Genomic DNA, 20,076 nt, shown 5'->3' with positions numbered 1-20,076 from the left:
CTTAAAAGAACCCCGAGTCAACTTCTCCAAAACAAAATTAAGATTCCAGGGAGGAGGAACAGACTTTCTTGGAGGTCTAATATTAAGGATGCCTTTAAGAAATTGTCACATCTCAAATCTAGCAGCTAGAGGAGGAGATAAAGGTAGACAGGCAGAAATAACTGAAAGGTGTGCCTTAATAGAAGAATAAGCCAAACCTGCAGTGAGCAACTCGCAAAAATGAGAGATCCAAAGGAGTATCCATAGTAAGTGGCTCCAGGTTATGAGAGAGACACCATTTGGGTAAGTAGGATTTCCTAGTTGTAGTTACACATCACCCACCATGTCAGGTGACACGTGGACAGGTGGAGATGGATAAGCGATCCCTTGTCTTGAGTGATTAGTTCCACCGTGTGTGGTAACTTGTGATGTTTGCCCCTGGCTAGATGCAGAAGAAGAGGGAACCAGTGCTGTTGCAGCCAAAAGGGAGTCGCAACAAGATTTTGGGAGCATCTTGTTGGATTTTGAGCAGGTCTTTTGGAATGAGAGGAAGGGGAGGGAATATATAAAGAAACATCCCATAGCATGAGAGTGAGAGGGCATCCACCTTCCATACCAGAGGAACTGGGACTCTGGCACAAAACAGTGGAAGCTGTCTGTTCAGAGGGGAGGAAGAAATATCCACTTGAGGAATAACCCCACTGTTGTATAATGTCCAGAAACACATCCCTGTGAAGTATCCATTCGTGGACTGAGTTAAGGCCCTGCTCAGTGTGTCTGCCACAATGTTTTGACTTGAAGGGGATATAAACTGCCTGAAGAGACACTTTACAGCAAGATCCCATACCAGAAGTGCCAAATGAGAAGGATCTTGGTCTGCCCTGCTTGTTGATGTATCACATCACTGTGGTATTGTCTGTAAATACCTTGAGAGGCCCTGGAGAAAAGAGACCGAAAGGCCTGAAGAAGGGCTCTCATCTCTTTGACATTGATGTGCTGCTCCTGCTGACAAGGAGACCATACCCCCCCTGTACCTTTAGGCAGTCAAACGTTATCCCATCCCATGTCTGAGGTGTCCATGAGTAATTCCTGAGAGGGAAGAGAGGGATGAAAAGAGATCCCTGGATTCAAAGACAGCTGCTGAATCCACCAGAGAAGTTCCTGTCTGAGGCAAGGAAGAAGAGGAACTACAAATTTTAGAGGATGAGCATGTTGAAGTCACACTGACTTCAGAAACCACTGAAACTTTCTCATAAGAAGTTTGGCCAGAGGGAGGTGGATGCCATGAAACCCCCTGGCGGTAATGGAAGCCAGAGGAAGAAGACTTAAAGAAAGAAATGAGAGTTTAGGCCTTTAGAGTGAGCAGTATTGTCACCATCTGAATCCTGCAACTCAGAAAAACATGATCCCGAGAAGGGAGTCCGAGAAGACTTTTTGAAATTTACAGTGAACCCCAAGCTCTGAAGAAGAGGTGCAGCAAAATGAAGATTTTGCAAAAGGGTCTGTGGAGAAGTTGCCTGAATCAACAGGTTATCCAAGTAAGAAAGCATTTGGATCCCTTGAAGTCTGCAAAAGGCAATCACAGGAGCAAGACATTTGGTCAACACCCTTGGTAGTAGAAAGGCCAAAGCAGAGAACTGAAAATGCCAGGAAGCAACAGAGAAATGCAAAAACTTCCTGAAAAGAGGATGGATCAGAATATGGAGATAAGCATCCTTGAGATCCAGAGAAACCGTATAGGCCTGAGAGCAAGAGAGGAAACAGAATCTGAAGGGACATCTGAAAGGAAGGTAACTTTAGAAACGTATTTAGTTGAGAGAGGTCTAGAATAGATGTTCTTCGTGTTTCACTGTTGCAGTCATTACATTTGGGTAATCTGCTGGCAGGTTGCCCTCAGTCGGCCTGAATTCCAAAGTCTTGGATCCTGCGTCGGTTGCGGTCTCCTCTTCCATGATGTCAGATCATCAGGGGTATAAAACATGCAGCCGATGCCATTTTCTTTAGTCTTTCTTGCCGCGCGGTGCCCGAAGCAGAAGCATTTCGCAAGTGCCAGTCGGCCGACCACTGACATATTCGAGTTTGAGTTTCAGAACTGAAGTCTTCACTAAAGCGAAGTACCCTGTTGCGGAAACTTTTTTCTTGCTCCATAGCGATGTCTGAAAAAGTTAATAATTGTATTACTTGTGGGAAGCAAATACCTCATAAGGATTTCCTTTTATACTGTATTCCTTGCCTAGGCCCTGATCACAACGTGCCTGGCTGTCAGGTTTGTGCTAGATTTAACCAATGCACTATTAAGCGTCGGTATATTTTTGCCTCAAAGTATTTTGGAAACAGATTTAACTACCCAGAAATGTCGTCGGGTAGCAATCCGACTACCGGAGTACATAAAAAACCCAAAGAAAAGGACAGAAAAAGGCAGTCGTGATCCAAAACTGATGATGAATCTTCTCCTAAGCCAGTCGCCGGTACTCAGTGAGGCGCTTTCGCAGCTCCTGATACCTGCTACCTTCGAGTCGCAGGCCTCTACCGGCACCCATGTGGAGTCCGGCATGCCGCAAGTTACTCAAGGTATTGGACTGACGGATATATCTCCCTCGGATGGGTCCGGAGCCGCTGAGCAGGCACCGGCTTCTGAGGGTGTATTCAGACCTCAACATTTGTATATCAAACTGACGACAGCTGCAAAAACAAAGACAAAAGCAACTTCTAAAACTAAAAAAACGATGCATGAGCCACATGCACAGGCCTCTATGCCTAAAAAACAGATTATCAAAATGGCTGAAGACCTTATTACCTTGATCAGGGGTACCCATCCCCCTCCAGATAAGAGGCCTAGGCAAGATACTGATTATGAATCTTCAGATCAGGTTTCTCTTTCTTCTGATTCCTCTTCTGATCAGGAATTATCTATACCTCCCTATGAGGATTCTGATGCAGAGGAGTCTATACCATCTGCATCACCTCATGAGGATTATTCATTTGGAGAAACCTTGCATAATTTGAGGGAGCATTTTCACTGGGAGAGTCAAGATTTCTCAGAATCAAAAAAGTGGCTCAGGGATTTCCTCCTTCTCCCTCAGCACAGGCCTTTAGCCATTCCCCATTTTAGACATTGTGGATGATGTGTTTTCGGAGTCAAGCTTGTCCCTTGACTCCTTACCTCCGGCTCCCAGTAAGCCTGACAGATATTACTGGATCCCTGACTCGCATACATTTTTATTTAGAAACCCTGCTGCTGATCCTGAAACTGTTTCACAGGGTCCAAAGGGAGTTAAGGCCTCAATAGCAAAAAATCCTACTCCCTCTGACAGAGATTCAAGGGCACTGGACAGATGGGGAAAAAAGGTTTATACATCTGCAGCCTTGGCAATCAGGGCCTTAAACTGTCAGTTTCATATGCTTAAGTATCAACAACATGTTATGGGATTGCTGAAACAGAAAATGATGTTGATTTCTGAATGTGCAGAAAATAAAGAATTGCAGGAATTATTGCATGCAGCTGAACAGGTTGGAAAGCATACTTTGCAATGTGGTTTTGACTCCTTAGAGTCCTCCTGCAGGGCCGCAGTTACTGGATCTGTGATTAGGAGGCATGCCTGGCTAAAGGAACTAAACTTTCCTGATCATGTTAAAGCAAAATTGCTAGATGCACCTTTACAGCATGATACTCTGTTTGGTATTAAGGAAGAGGAGGTTTTAAAGAAAATGGAAGACAAAGCTAAGTCTCTGCAAACTGTTAAAGACTTCTTACAAGTGCAGCCACCAAGATTTAGTAGACACTGGCTTATAAAAAAGTGGTCCTTTCCTGTGTCAGACAGAGCTCAAAGGGGCAAATCCAGACGCCTTAAGGGTTCCAGATACCAGCCACAAGATTCATACAGGTCAAAGCAATGGGGCACTTCTACCTCCAAATCTGGGGGAGATAAAGCGCATACCTACAGAAAACAGTCCCAATGACTTCCCTCTGCCTGCACCCAAGCACTTGTCTTTTGACAGCACCCTTAGGGGGAAAATTAGCACTTTTTGCTCAAAATTGGCAGTTAATAACCCAGGACAAGTGGGTACTAAACATAGTATCACAGGGATACAGATTCCATTTCCACACTCTGCCAATGGCAAACGGTTGGCCAGATCTGCCAAAAAGATCAATGGGCAGAAGCACAGAAACAGGTAACATCCCTCATGGATATGGGGGCCATTCAGCTAGTACCAGAACAGGAAAAAGGACAAGGTTTTTACTCAAGACTGTTCTTGGTACCCAGAAAGGACAAGGCCTGGCGGCCAATACTGGATTTATCGATTTTGAACACATACCTGGACATTCCAAAATTCAAAATGCTGACTTTGCAGTGGCTTCTGCCCATGCTGGGCAAGAATGCTTGGCTGGTGACATTAGACCTAAAAGAGGCATACCTGCATGTCCCAATAAGACAATCATGCAGAAGTTCCCTCAGATTCAAGGCTGGCTTAATGCATTACCATTTCTCTGCACTGCCCTTTGGCTTATCTACTGCCCCCAGTTTCTTTACAAAGTGCCTGGCACCAGTAATTGTATTTTGCAGACAAAGAAGTATAAAAATATATCCTTACTTGGATGACTGTGTCATTCAAGTAGAGAACAAGGACATTCAGCATTCTTCTTCGACACCTGGCTTTTGTAAAAAGGCTTCTAACATGCCTAGGGTACACAATAAACGAAAAGAAATCACAACTGGTACCCTCTCAAAAGATAACATTCCGGGGTGTAAGCTTGAATACAACTGCCCAGATGGCTTACCTCACGTCAGACAAACAAAGGCAACTGACTACTTGCTTCAAACTGATGGCAACAAAAACCCAGTTATCTGCAAGACAAATTCTGCAAGCTTTGGGCTTCATAGCATCCTGCATCCTACTGATTCCATATGCAAGACTGCATATGAGGAAACTTCAATGGTACCTAAATGGAGTCAACATTGTCACAGTCTGGAAACAATGATTCTTCTCATTCCCTGCCTACAACAGGAGTTTCTATGGTGGGCAAAGGCATGTCATCAAAACATGGGATGGGCTTTCACTCTACCCCCTGCCAGCCAAATTTTAACAGACGCATCAGATTATGCCTGGGGGGCCCACATGGCAGAAAATGCATACAGGGCATATGGACCCCAAAACAAATACATCTACATATCAACCAGAAAGAGTTGCTAGCTGTTCAAAATGCCCTAACAGCCTTCAAGGACTTACTTCATCCAGGACAACTACTGATAAAGACGGACAACACCACGGTCATGTGGTATATAAACAAGCAAGGGGGCACACACTTATACCCCCTTTGCAAATTAGCCATGGCACTGTGGGACACAGCTTTGACCTACCAAATAAATCTTCAAGCTCAATTCCTGCCAGGAAAGCAAAATACTCTGGCAGATGATCTAAGCAGAAACCTTATGGATCCTCACGAGTGGAAGCTAAATCCACAAGTCTTCAGCATGATAACAGAGAAATGGGGGAGCCCAGACATAGATCTATTTACGTTCCCTCAAAATTATCAATTGAAAAGGTTCTGCACAAGGAGTTATCCCAGACAAGCATGGAAAGTGGACGCCCTATCCTTCAGTTGGAAAAAAAACTATCAGTTTACACCTTTCCTCCTCTGCCTCTTCTTCCCAAGGTCCTCCTAAAAGTCAGACAAGAGAAACCAAAGATGATACTAATTGCCCCGGACTGGCCCTGCCAATGTTGTGTCTTTCGGCTTATTCCAGTTAGGGGTCGCCACAGCAGAACTCCAGTCTGCTAATGTTTGGTAGAGGGTTTTTACGTGCCGAGTTACCAGCCCTGACGCACAGCCTTCAACGAAGGCATGCCCATTCACGTATGCCTCCACACAGAAGACGCACTAGCTGAGAATCGAACGGGACAACGTCTTGCTGTGAGGCGACAACACTACCGCAGCACCACTACCATGGATACTGGTACCCAATCCTAAGGAACTTGTCTCAATACCTAGCTTGGACCTTACCTCGGAGACCTCAACTACTGTCCCAGCAAAACAATCAGATCCTGCACAATCAACTCCAGACACTGAACCTGGCAGCATGGCTGATCATGTAGTTATACAAACAACACCTCTCAGTAAAGCTGTGATGGATGTCATTTTGGAAGCCAGAAGGCCTAGTACTAGAAAATCTTATGCTGATAAATGGAAGAGATTCTGTGCTTGGAATCAAGCACAAGGAACTGATACAGCAGAACCAAAAATTCCTCAGATATTGCAGTACTTAACTGAGATGCTTGACAAATGCCTATCTTTCTCATCAATTAAAATCCATGCCTCTGCCATTTCGGCTCATTACAGTACAGAGCCACCAATCTTTTCTCATCCTTTACTAAAGCAGTATCTTAGAGGAGCCAAATATTTAAGGCCTCCTAGAAGATCACCATTACCTGCATGGGACCTCAATTATGTGTTGGAAAAGCTCACCCTGCCTCCATTTGAACCAGCTGCTACCACTGATATAAAGTTCTTACATGGAAAACAGCTCTGCTACTAGCAATTACTTCAGCAAGAAGAGTTTCAGAGCTACAGGCCCTCATGGCTGTAGAGCCTTTTATCACATTTTACCCAGACAGGGTGTCTCTGAGGACAAATCCTACATTTAGGCCTAAGGTGGTTTCCAGTGTGGCTCTTAACCAGACAGTTAATCTGCCAACCTTTTATCCAAATCCACAGAACAGGGCGGAGAGAATTCTGCATTCCTTGGATGTACACTGAAAGCTAAGATTCTACTTGAACAGGCCTAAAGCTCTAGAAAAAGTGAGCAATTACTAGTGACATATGCTGCAGGATCAGAAGGAAAGGCTATTTCAAAGCAGACAATTTCAAAGTGGATAAAGCCACTGCCTCCATTTCTGCTACTTACACCATGGTAAACCTGTGCCCAAGGGCATTGGGTCTCATTCCACCAGAGCTGCAGCAACTTCAGCAGTCTTTCTCAGAGGAGTACCAAAGACATTCTAGAGGCTGCTACTTGGAGTTCTGTTCACACCTTTACAAAGCATTATCATTTGCTTCTCTACTCTAAGTCTAGGACAGGCTTTGCCACTGCAGTTCTGCAGGGCCTTATAGCCGCACCTAATGCTGTTTAGCTCCAGCGTCCCAACCATAGCTTTGGGATTCTACCCAAATGTAATGACTGCAACAGTGAAACACGAAGAACATAGTACAGTTGTGTAACCACTTACAATAAATGTAGATGTTCGAGTGTATTCACTGTTGCAGTCCAGGTTACTCTCCCGCCATCCCCCTGTCATTCTGTAGTTTATATTTCCTTCTCTATCTTCTACAACCTATGTGATGTATTTGCTGGTAGATGAAGGTAATGTTTATATTGATGCATGTATATATATATATATATATATATATATATATATATATATATATATATATATTTGCAACCTTTTTGGGGGCACCTGACATCTGGGACAAGAAAAACTAAAGAAAATGGCGTTGGCTGCATGTTTTATACCCCTGACGACCTGATGCCATGGAAGAGGAGACCGCAATTGACGCAGGACCCAAGACTTTGGAATTCAGGCCGACTGAGGGCAGCCTGCCAGCAGATTACCCAAATGTAATGACTGCAACAGTGAATACACTCGAACATCTAGATTTATGGTAAGTGTACACAACTGTACTTTCTTCAAGTGCCCTCTTTTCTGGGCACTAGAAACCATCAGAAGTAGAACCCTTTCCCTTTTTGGGACACAGGCACCTCTTGAATAGTACCCTGAGACAAGAGATCTTGAGGAACCTGTGGTAAAAAGGGAAGATGTTCCCGAGGAGGCTGAGGATAAGGAGGATGGGATTTTCACACCATGAAGTACCCTAGACAAATGATTTACAGAACTCAAGAATCCTGAATGATCTGAAGCCAGTCTGAAAAAGAAAGAGAAAGGCGAAGAGAAAGAGGAATGTGGCTGGGAGTGGAGGGATAGTTAAACATCACCTAGTTTGTTGAGAAGAGAAGGCTTTGGAGTGCCCTAAAATTGAGTAGCCTTAGCAGGAGTCTGTTTGCCACTCTTCTTACCTTTAGTAGAAGGATGGGAATGCCTACAAACAAAGACAGCCTTAGTGGGGTAGTTTCTCTGAAGTTTAGGGACAGGAGAAACAAAGACATGTTTAAGTTCCCATAAGGCCTTACTCTTATCCTGAAGGGACTTAAACCAGCAGCAGCTGCCCCAAACATAAGTTTAGAATCCAGAGGAGCATCCATCAACTTAGCTTTATTATCATCAGGTAGCAGTTGAAGCCTAAGTGAGAAGAATGCCTCCTCATAACTGAACCAAAAGCAGCAGCCCTAGAAGAGGCATCCTCTGCATCATAGCTGCATTTAGTAAAATGACGAATGATTTGAGAGGAAGTCCTTAGCAAGGAAAGAACAGAGGTTTTACCCCCAGGGTTTGGAAAATCAGAAATAAGTTGACAGGCCTGATAAAGAAGAGCCAACACATATCTGGACATATGGGTCTGGTAATTAATAGGCCTAAAAGCTAATGTAGCAGAATTCTAAACCTTTTTGCCCAGCCTGTCCATAGGTCTGCTGTCCTTGTCAGTAGGCAATATCTTGGGTGAAGGAAGCAGTTGAGATGGCTTTCAGAAGCTATGGACACTACCGAGGGGTCAGCAGCAGGACATTTATATTAAAAGGAACAACTCTCAGAAACTCTTTAAAGTCAGCGTTCTTGGGAGCAGGGGGAAGAGAATCAGACTCCTGAGAGGCATTGAAGAAAGCATCCAGTAAAGCCACCAAGACAGGAGGAATAGCTTCAGGTTTAGGAGAGTCCAACTGCAATAACTCCCGTAGTACCTTATGGATATCAGAGGCCTGTGTACAATCCCAAAAAAAAAAAATAAAATCCATCATCCTAGAGTGTGTCACCAGAGGAAATTTCCTCCAAACGAACATCAGGACTAATACATTCCTCTTCCCCTGACCCAAAGAAAAAGAAGGAATTTGAGTTGAATAAGTTAGGGATTCGTCAGCAGAGTCCTACTCATCCTCAGAAGAATCCTGGTCTCTAGGCCTTTTAAGAGGAGTAGACAACCAAGGAGGAGGAGAAACTGAAACCCCATAAGAAGGCTTTAAGGACAGTAAAGCAGAAAATAACTCCTGAGTAAAAGTCTGCCACTGACTCTCTAGATCCCTAGAAGCAGAAGAAACCTATTTAATTTTTTGTCCCTTTTTAAGGCAACGTCCTGAGAAGGTTCAGATCCAGGATGACAGTCAAAAACTGTAGCAGGAACTTCTTCCCCCACTAAAAACTGAGGAACTCCCCAAGGCCCCTCAGGAAAAAAATCAACTGTGGTTCCCTCTGAACATCTGAGACAGACACCTGCAAAGCCTCTTTGGATGTGCTGCCAGCCGGTTACTCACTGGCCTCAAACATGGTCGTGGCAGAGAAATCTGACAACTCAGCTGGGCGAGCCTCCGGGTTCATAATGACCTCAAGAGAAACACCTGGAAGAGGCTGGACAGCTTAAGATTCTGGTTGTTCCTTTTTCCCCTTCTTCCTTAATGGCTGACCCTCAGGGCAGGAGATTCCTTCTGTAGTATCTTTAGCGAGTAGCTAAAGATGCCGGTTCTCAAGATGCAAGGAAAGGGAAGAAAGTCTACTGCGAAGGGGTTTTGGAACAAACAACTGACAAATAGAGCAATATGTATGGTTCACTGTTCAATGAACTGTGCACCATTTTGAAACTTACTATAGATTGTCACAAACATTTGATCAGCTGTGCCCCCAGTCATTTAAATGGAACCCTGTTCAGATATACACACGTGTGCTGGGCTGTCTTTTTTCTGTACTGCACATGTGCATTACTAATTAAAATAATTAACAGCAGTAACACTGTATACAAAATATTAATTTTGGAAACAGTGTTACAATGTTAAGTCATAATTACAGAAAATAGAAATAGCAATGGACAATTAGTGTAATAACCTGAGTGATGCAGTTTATAAACTATAAGGATCCATTGATCAGTGCATGTGATGCCACTACAGCACAGAATTACATTAGTAGCATGAAGCAATAGTGAAATAATTGTGAAATGTATGTATATTGCAACAGGTATACTGCTACAGTAAAACAGAGATGCATATTATGCTATTCATCTAATCCAGCAATCCGAGTTCAGTATTAAGAAAATCCTGTCAGAGTTACTGTTGTGAGCCCAGTATCATATAATGATTAGCTTGCAATTATTAGATGAGCCGAAGTTGCAAAACTAGTAGTTGACTTTTATTTCACTAAATCAAAAAATGGCTTAAATTAAACAAGGTCTGCTTCCAATAAAAAGCCAGAAAGAACGAAAGCATTTAGAAGTCATTTATGTTCAATTCTTGAGTTGTGCTGTTTGTCTGTATTTGAGACTTGGAGAATGTTCTGTACCTTTTTTGGAATTTTAGTCCAGTAAAGTGTGGCTTCTCATATCTACCCCATAGCTTGCATTTATCGTTTTATAGTCCAAACAGCACTGTGCAAAAGAAATACTCTGCATCCTATTATCATGGTACAAAAATGTGTTTTCAATTGTTTATGTATTTCAGCTAGTAGATGATGACTTGACATCAAGAAAAACAAAGAAGATAAAAGGACGCCGTCAGCCATTGTGCAAGCTACCACGACATCACCCCCTTATGGCAAAGGACTACTTCAGTGATGAAGGTAAGAACGGTGTCTATATCTCTGTTCACATTTTTGTAGTACTTTTCTGTATTACTTTTTTCAGTATCTTTCCTATGGTTCATGTCTTTTGTATTTTTTCTACCAGCCCAGCATTAAGACAGCAGCTCACTTGCAAAAAAGGGAGAAGGTCACATTGTTCATGGTGTGTTGTAGCTCTTCAAGTTGCAGCACTGTGTCCTGAATGGGTAGGCAGCAGGAGCTGATTTTAAAATTTGGTGAGCTCCTACACAGTACCAATTAGTGTGAATGCTGTTTGAGAGAAGTGCTTTGTTTCATGTTTGTCAAAGATCCATTCAGTTAGGATGTGGCAGAAGACATTAAAAAAGAGTAATTCATTTTGCAGGATTATCATTTGAGATGTTCTTCGTGTTTCACTGTTGCAGTCATTACATTTGGGTTATCCTGCTGACAGGTTGCCCTCAGTCTGCCTGAATTTCAAAGTATTGGGTCCTGCGTCGATTGCTGTCGCCTCTTCCCTGACGTCAGGTCGTCAGGGGTATAAAAGATGCAGCCGACGCCATTTTATTTAGTCTTTCTTGCCGCACGGTGCCTGAAGCAGAAGCAGTTCACAAGTGCCGGTCGGCCGACTCCTGAGATTTTCGTGTTCGAGTTTCAGATCCGAAGTCTTCATTAAAATCTAAGTACCCCATTGGCGAAACTTTTTTCTTGCTCCAGACCGATGTCAGAAAAAGTTAATAATTGTATTTCTTCTGGGAATCAAATACCTCATAAGGACTTTCATTCTTACTGTATTCCTTGCCTAGGCCCTGACCACGACGTTACTAGTTGCCGGTTTTGTGCTAGATTTAACCAACGCACTATTAAGCATCGGTACGATTTTGCATTAAGCTATTTTGGGCGAAGATTTAATTATACCATGTCGTCGAATAGCCATCCGACTACTGGAGTTCACAAAAAATGAAAAGAAAAAGACAGGCAACCAAGGTCAAATACAGACGACGAAGCTTCTCCTAAGCAAGTCGCCGGTTCGCCGGTCCTCAGTGAGGTGCTTTCGCAGCCCCTGACGCCCGCTGCTTTAGAGTCGCAGGCCGCTACCGACTCCCATGTGGAGTCGGCCGGGCCGCTGGAAACTCAAGGTATTGGAACCTCAGAGATTATTCCCTCAGATGGGTCCGGAGCCGCTGAGCAGGCATCGGCTTCTGACTGTGTATTCAGACCCAAACAATTATATATTAAACCGACTTCAAAGACAAAGGCTAAAACACCTTTAAAGGCAAAGAAGCAAGTTCACCAGCCACAAGGACAGGCCTCCATGCCCAAAAAACAGATGCTCAAAATGGCCAAAGACTTCATTACCTTGATCAGGGGTTCCCATCCCCCTCCTGATAAGAGGCCTAGGCAAGAGACAGACTGTGAATCTTCACATCAGGTTTCCATTTCTTCTGATCAGGAATATTCTCTTCCCCCCTATGAGGATTCTGATGCTGAAGAATCAATTCCTTCAGCTTCTCCTGAGGACTACGCTTTTTAGGAAACCTTGCATACCATGAGTGAGCACTTCCACTGGGAGAGCCAAGATTTTTCAGAAACTAAGAAAAGGCTTAGAGACTTCCTTTTACTACCTCAACACAGGCCTCTAGCTGTTCCACCTGTATTAGACATTGTAGATGATGTGTTCTTGGAGTCTAGTCTGACCCCTGACTCTTTACCTCCAGCTCTTGTTAAGCCAGACAGATACTACAGGGTCCCTGACTCTCATAAATTCTTTTTCGAAAATCCTACTGCAGACACAGAAACTATATTTCTGGGTGCAAGCTTAAATACAACTGCCCAGATGGCTTATCTCACTCCAGACAAACAAAGGCAACTGACTACCTATTTCAAGGAAATGGCAACAAAGGCCCAGTTATCTGCAAGAATAATTCTGCAGGCTTTGGGCTTTATGGCATCCTGCATCTTACTACTTCCATATGCAAGACTGCATATGAGGAAAATTCAGTGGTACCTAAAAAGTGTCTGGACACAACATTGTCACAGTCTGGAAACAATGATTACTCTAATACCCTGCCTGAAACAGGAATTTCGATGGTGGGCAAAGGCTTGTCACCAAAACAAGGGACAGCCATTCTCACTACCCCCAGCCAGGCAGAGCCTAATGATGGATGCATCAGATTATGCCTGGGGGGCACACGTGGCAGGAAGAGGCGTTCAGAGCACCTGGTCCACAAACCAAAAGCATCTACATATCAGTCAAAAAGAGATGCTAGCTGTTCAAAATGCCCTGACAGCCTTCAAGGACCTACTTCATCTGGGACAACTACTGATAAAGACAGACAACACCCCGGTCATGTGCCACATAAACAAGCAGGGAGGAACTCATTCTTATCCCCTATGCAGACTAGCCATGGCTTTATGGGACACAGCATTGACTTACCAAGTTCATCTGCAGGCACAATTCCTGCCAGGAAAGGAAAATACTCTGGCAGACGAACTAAACATAAACCTCATGGATCCCCATGAGTGACACCTGGATCCACAAGTCTTCAGCATGATAACAATGGAATGGGGATGCCCGGACATAGATCTATTTGCTTCCCCTTAAAACAATCCACTAAGAAGATTCTGCACAAGGACTTATCACAGATCAGTTTGGAAAGTGGACGCCTTATCTTTCAACTGGACAAACATATCAGTATATGCCTTTCCTCCACTGCCTCTCCTCCCCAAAGTACTCCTAAAGGTCAGGCAGGAGAAACCAAAAATGATTCTGATTACTCCAGACTGGTCACGCCAGTACTGGTATCCGATATTAAGGAACTTGTCCCAATGCCCAGCCTGGACCTTACCTGAAATACCTCATCTACTGTCCCTGCAAAACCATCAGATTCTGCACAGCCAACTCAGGACCCTAAACCTGGCAGCATGGCGGGTAATGTAGCCATACAAACCACACCTCTCAGTAAAGCTGTGATGGATGTCATTTTAGAAGCCAGAAGGCCTAGTACTAGAAAATCCTATGCTGGGAAATGGAAGAGATTTTGCACTTGGAACCAAGCTCAAGGAACTGATACAGCTGTCCCAAATATTCCTCAGATTTTGCAGTATTTAACTGAGATGCTGGACAAAGGCCTATCTTTTTCATCCATTAAAATCCATGCCTTTGCCATTTCGGCTCATTACAGTACAGAGCCACCACTCTTTTTCTCATCCTTTATTAAGGCAGTACCTCAGAGGAGCCAAAAGCTTAAGGCCTCCAAGGAGAACGCCAATACCTGCATGGGACCTCAGTTATGTCTTGGAAAAACTCACCTTACCTCCTTTTGAGCCAGGTGCTACTGCGGACATAAAGTTCTTATCTTGGAAAACAGCTCTACTCCTGGCAATAACTTCTGCAAGACTAGATGTCCATCGTGTTACCCTGCTGCAGTCATCACACTTGGGTTATCCTGTCGTCAGACGGTCCCGCAGTCGGCTGGAATTCCAAAGTCTTGGTCCGGCGTCGGTTGCTGTCGCTTCTTCCCTGACGTCAGTGCGCCAGGGGTATATATAATGCAACCGACGCCATTTTCTTCAGTCTTTCTTGCCGCGCGGTGCCCGAAGCAGAAGCAGTTCGCAAGTGCTGGTCAGCCGACTACTGAGATTTTCGAATTCGAATTTCCGACCGAAGTCTTCTGTAAAGCTAAGTACCCCATTGGGGAAACTATTCTTGCCTCAGACCGATGTCAGAAAAAGTTAACAATTGTATTTCTTGTGGGAAGCAAATACCTCATAAGGATTTTCATTCTTATTGCATACCTTGCCTAGGCCCAGACCACGACGTCACTAGTTGTCGTTTTTGTGCTAGGTTTAATAAGAGTACTATTAAAAGACGCTTTGATTTCGCACGAGACTACTTTGGTAGGAAATTTAACTACACCATGCCGTTGGAGCAACCGACTTCCGGCATGCACAAACAGCGCAAGGATAAGGACAGACAAGGCCAGGCCTAAGCCAGATTCCGAGGCCTCGGCTGGTCCGGTCTCCGGTCCTCAGTGAGGCTCCGACGCAGCCCCTGACTACCGCAGATCTGGAACCCGAGACTGCTTCAGAAATTTTGGCGGAATGTACCAGGCCGACGCAGCCATTTAGTTCAGGCCCTACCGACATTGCTGAAAAAGATGTCGGTGCTGCAGAAACGCCATCGGTTTCTGAAGGCGTTTTCAGACTGACGACGCTCACCATTAAAACGTATTCTAAGACGAAGACTCCTATTAAATCTAAAAAGACTGCACTTCAGTCCCCTGTTCAAGGCCCCATGCCTAAGAAACAGATGCTCAAAATGGCTGAAGATCTGATCACTTTAATCAGGGGTTCCCAGCCCCCTCCTGACAAAAGGCCTAGACAAGAGGAAGATTATGCATCCTCTGAACAAGTGTCCAGTTCTTCAGACTTCTCTGAGGACCAAGATTACTCCTTCTCCCCTTATGAAGATTCTGATGCTGAGGATTCCATTCCCTCAGCTTCTCCTCCTGAAGACTACTCCTTTGGGGAAACTTTACACACTATGTGGGAACATTTTCACTGGGAAGGTCAGGACTACTGTGACTCGAAGAAAAGGCTCAGAGTTTCTTTTACTCCCCCAACACAGACCTCTTGACATCCCACCAGTTTTAGACATTGTGGATGATGTTTACTTAGAATCCAGTTTTAACCCTGATTCTCTACCTCCTGCTCTGGCTAAGCCTGACAGATATTATAGAGTGCCTGATTCCCACAAATTTCTTTACAAAAGCCCTGTTGCTGACCCAGAGCCAATCTCCCAGGGTCCCAAGGGGGCTAAAGCTTCTATGGCTAAAAATCCTGTACCTTCTGAGAGGGATTCCAGAGCACTAGACAGGTGGGGGAAAAAGGTTTACACCTCAGCCACTCTAGCTATGAGGGCACTAAATTGCCAATTTCACATGCTTAAGTATCAGCAATTTCTAATCTCTAAGTTAAAGCATAGAATGACCACTCTCCCTCAACAATCTGAATTGAAAGAAATGCAAGATCTGTTGCATGCCACTGAACAGGTGGGCAAACATACCTTACCATGTGGTTTTGATTTTTTGGAGGCCTCCTGCAGAGCAGCTGTCACTGGGTCTGTTATACGTAGGCATGCTTGGTTAAAGGAACAAAACTCTACCTGATCATGTTAAAGCAAAACGTCTAGATGCTCCCTTACAACAGGATGTTCTTTTTGGAGTTAAAGTAGAAGAAGTCTTAAAGAAAATGGAGGATAAGGCAAAATCTATGCAGACAGTCAAAGATTTCCTACAGGTACAGCCCCCTCGCTTCGGCAGAAACTGGCCAACAAAAAAATTGGTCCTTTCCAGCTACTGACAGACTACAGAGGGGTAAATACAGACGCCCAAGGGGCAGAGGACAACCACAAGCCCAGTACAAACCTCGCCAATGGGGCACTACAACACAGAAGGGAGGAGAAGACAGGTCCCAATCTACCAAAAGGCAAACTCAGTGACTTGCACCTCATCTGGCCAAGCAACACTCTCTTGGCAGCCCCCTTGGGAGGAAAACTCGCACTTTTTTCAGACAACTGGCACATTGTCACAAAGGACAAATGGGTCCTAGACATAATTTTACGAAGATACAGATTCCATTTCCACACCTTGCCAATGAAAAGAGGAATGCCAAACCTGCCACAAAATCAATGGGCAGAGGCACAAAATCAAATTACAGCTCTCATGGACATGATAGCCATTCAACTGGTACCTACTCGAGAGCAAGGTCAAGGATTTTACTCAAGACTCTTTCTAGTGCCCAGAAAGGACAATGCCTGGAGACCAATTCTGGACCTTTCAATTCTAAACACTTACTTACAAGTACCCAAATTCAAGATGCTAACACTACAGCAGCTTCTTCCCATGTTGGGCAAGGAAGCATGGCTAGTAACGTTGGACCTCAAGGAGGCATACCTGCATGTCCCTATCAGACAAAGTTGCAGAAGATACCTCCGTTTCATTGCAGGTTCAACCCATTACTAATTCTCTGCACTGCCCTTTGGCTTATCTACTGCGCCCAGAGTTTTTACAAAATGCCTGGCACCAGTAATTGCATACTGCAGACAAAGAGGAATTCAAATATACCCATACCTGGACGACTGCCTCATCCAAGCAGAAAGCAAGGACATTCTCTTACATCATCTGGCTTTTGTGAAACATCTACTCAATTGCCTGGGGTACACAGTAAACGAAAATAAGTCAAAACTATTACCCTCACAAAATATGACATTCCTGGGTGCCAGCTTGAATACAACGGCCCAGAAGGCTTATCTGACGCTAGACAAACTACAACTGACTCAATATTTCAAAACAATGGCAACAAAGGCCCAATTAACTGCAAGAAAAATTCTGCAGGCATTGGGCTTCATGGCATCTTGCATGCTACTAATACCATTTGCAAAGCTGCATATGAGGAAATTACAGTGGTACCTAAAAAGCGTATGGTCTCAACACAGCCACAGCTTGGACACAATGATATCTCTCATTCCCTGCCTACAACAGGAGTTTCTATGGTGGTCACAGGCATGTCACCTCAACAAGGGTCAGCCTTTCACCTTGCCCCCAGCCAGGCAAACTATCACAACAGATGCATCAGATTACGCCTGGGTGGCTCACATGGCAGGACAGTGCGTTCAAGACATATGGGCTGCAGATCAAAGGAATCTGCACATCAATCAAAAAGAGATCCTAGCTGTACAGAAAGCTCTGACAGCCTTCAAGGATCTATTACATCCAGGACAATTTACAATAAAGACTGACACCACCACAGTAATGTGGTACATAAACAAACAAGGGGGTACTCACTCCTACCCTCTGTGCAAGCAAGCAATGACCTTATGGAACACAGCTCTGGCTTACCAAGTTCAGTTACAAGCTCAATTCCTGCCAGGACAGAAGAATACATTGGCAGACGACCTCAGCAGAAACATCATGGATCCCCACGAGTGGAAACTAGATCCACAAGTATTTACAATGATAACTCAAAAATGGGGCCTTCCAGACATAGCCAGCCCTCAAAGCTATCAACTAACAAAAGTTTGTATAAGGGCACTTCACCATCAAGCTTGGAAAGTGGACGCACTCTCTTTCAGTTGGAAAAACTTGACAGTATATGCCTTCCCTCCATTGCCTCTCCTCACAAAGGTACTTCTGAAAGTCAGAAAGGAGAGACCACGACTGATTCTCATAGCCCCAGACTGGCCACGCCAGCACTGGTACCCGCTATTGAGGAATATGGCCCACGGCCCACCATGGATATTACCACAAATTTCCCATTTACTCACACAACAAAGCAGTCAGATTCTTCACAGCCAGCTCAAAACCTTAAATCTGGCTGCATGGCAAATCAACTAAGCATCCAGCCAGCTCCTCTTTCCCAAGCAGTTATGGATGTTATTCTGGAAGCTAGGAGGCCAAGCACCAGGAAGGCTTATTCGGACAAATGGAAAAGGTTTTGTGCCTGGAACCAAGCTAAAGGCCAAGACACAATTCAGCCTCACATGCCTCACATTCTACAGTATTTAACTGAGATGTTGCACAAAGGACTTTCTTTCTCCTCCATTAAAATCCATGCTTCAGCTATTTCGGCCCACTACAACACGGATCATAGGTTCATAGGTTCATAGGTTCATACTAGGCTATCTGCCCTAGGGCATTTAAAAGCCTAGCCAGAGTGTGTGTGGCTTTCACCACCCCTTAGGATGAGAATACTATACCCATTAGTTTGCTGTGCCTCTGTCCAGCAGTGATACAGAGATGATTCCCGGGGTAAACCTACGATCTCCCATCCACTCGTCAAGATTTCTCTTGAACAGAGTCAGTGAGGGGCTCTGCCTCACATGGACTGGGATTCTGTTCCATAGTGTAGGGAGTCTCTGGGTGATGAATCTGTCCCTCCAGCACGTCCTATTTATATCCGTGTTGAGGTTTAAGTCTCTTGCTCTCGTGGCTCTGGTGGATTTGGATTTTTGAGGTGGAGCATGTCCATTAATTCGGGTTGGACATGGCCTTGTATGTCAGGCACAGATCACCTCTGAGCAGGCGGTATGCGACTGAATAGAGCTGGAGTTTCTTCAGTCGGGCATCGTATGACATATGTTTGAGCCCCTTTATCCTTTTGGTGAGGAACTTTTGGGGTCTTTCCAACTGCTGCAGGTGTCGGGTAAGGTACATTCCGAATGGGCGTTGTACTCAATCATTGGTCTGATAAGTGAAGAGTACAGGGTACAATGACCTCTCCTGATCTGGATGTAAATCCCTTCATGATCAGGTGGGCAATGTAGAAGGTCTTCCTAACCACTTTGGCAATGTGAGTGTCAAAAGAGAGGTTACTGTCAACTTGGGTCCCCAGGTCCCTGATAACTTCTTCCGTGTTTAATGGATTACCACCTATGTGGTAATTAGGGGTTACCTTGTTTTTCCCAAAGGGTATGACTATACATTTTTTTGGCATTTAGCTTAAGGCCATGGCTCTGGCACCAGTTATCCATTTCTATGAGACCTTTCTGGAGGATGTCTGTGTCTGATGGAGTGTCAATTATGGTGCCCAGTTTGCAGTCATCTGCAAATTTTGTCAGCCACAATCCCCTATGTTTGCCTGCACTTCAGAAAAATAAATGCCGAACAAGAGGGGGCCCAGGACTGAGCCCTGTGGGACACCGCTCGTGACTGGCTTAGAGTCTGACATGGCACCAGCAACTCTAACCCTGTGTGTTCTGTCCTTGAGCCAGTTTGCAACCCATCTTGTGACATATGGGTTTACATCTAAGCTGGTGAGCTTTTCTATGATGCCCGAGTGGGGTATTGTGTCAACGCTTTTGCTAGGTCAAGGTAGGCTGTGTGAACTGCCTTACCCTCATCAATGGCCTTAGTGACTGTTTGAAAAGTCGACAAAGTTCAAGAGGCAGGATCTGCCCTTGACAAAGCCAAATTGGGTAGGATCCAGTGTCTGTAGGTCCCCAATGTCTTTATTTATGAGTTCCATTATGATCCTCTCCATAGCTTTGCAGACAAGGCTCGTCAAGCTTATGGGCGGTAATTTCAGGGTCCGTAGAAGCACCGCCTTTGTGGAGTGGGACCACAGTTGCCGTACACCATTCTTTGGCACGTATCCTGTAGTAAGGCTAAGATTAAACAGCAGCCTTATGTGTGGGTTTAGTTCCTCATTGAGTTAGTGTAGCACACAGCCGGGGACACCGTCCGGTCCCATTGATGCTGTGTTTTTTGCTTTAGAGAGAGCAGCTCTCACCTGGGCATCTGAGATGTTTGGGAGGCTAGACTCTGGTGGGATAGAAATTTCTCCTTTTGGGGGGGAGGGAGGGGAGAAATTTGCACTGAACCTGTCTGCCAGTATGTTGGCAATGTG

At 44.6% G+C, this 20,076-nt stretch overlaps 1 protein-coding gene across 2 annotated transcripts in view; it reads left to right on the top strand.

Moving 5' to 3' along the window:
* The window catches only part of KDM4A (lysine demethylase 4A), a 2,334,711-nt gene that overhangs the window by 939,020 nt on the left and 1,375,615 nt on the right, over positions 1-20,076 (top strand). For both annotated transcript variants that reach the window (XM_044085421.1, XM_044085420.1), the window contains exon 12: positions 10,572-10,689. In XM_044085421.1, coding sequence (XP_043941356.1) covers positions 10,572-10,689 — 118 coding nt within the window. The remainder of the gene's footprint in view (positions 1-10,571; positions 10,690-20,076) is intronic.

The sequence above is a fragment of the Protopterus annectens genome, chromosome 10.part0 (genome assembly GCF_019279795.1).
Source record: "Protopterus annectens isolate FY-2018-M chromosome 10.part0, PAN1.0, whole genome shotgun sequence".
Classification (NCBI taxonomy): domain Eukaryota; kingdom Metazoa; phylum Chordata; order Ceratodontiformes; family Protopteridae; genus Protopterus; species Protopterus annectens.
Note: the sequence above shows the minus strand (reverse complement) of the source record. Positions and strands in the feature narration are given on the sequence as shown.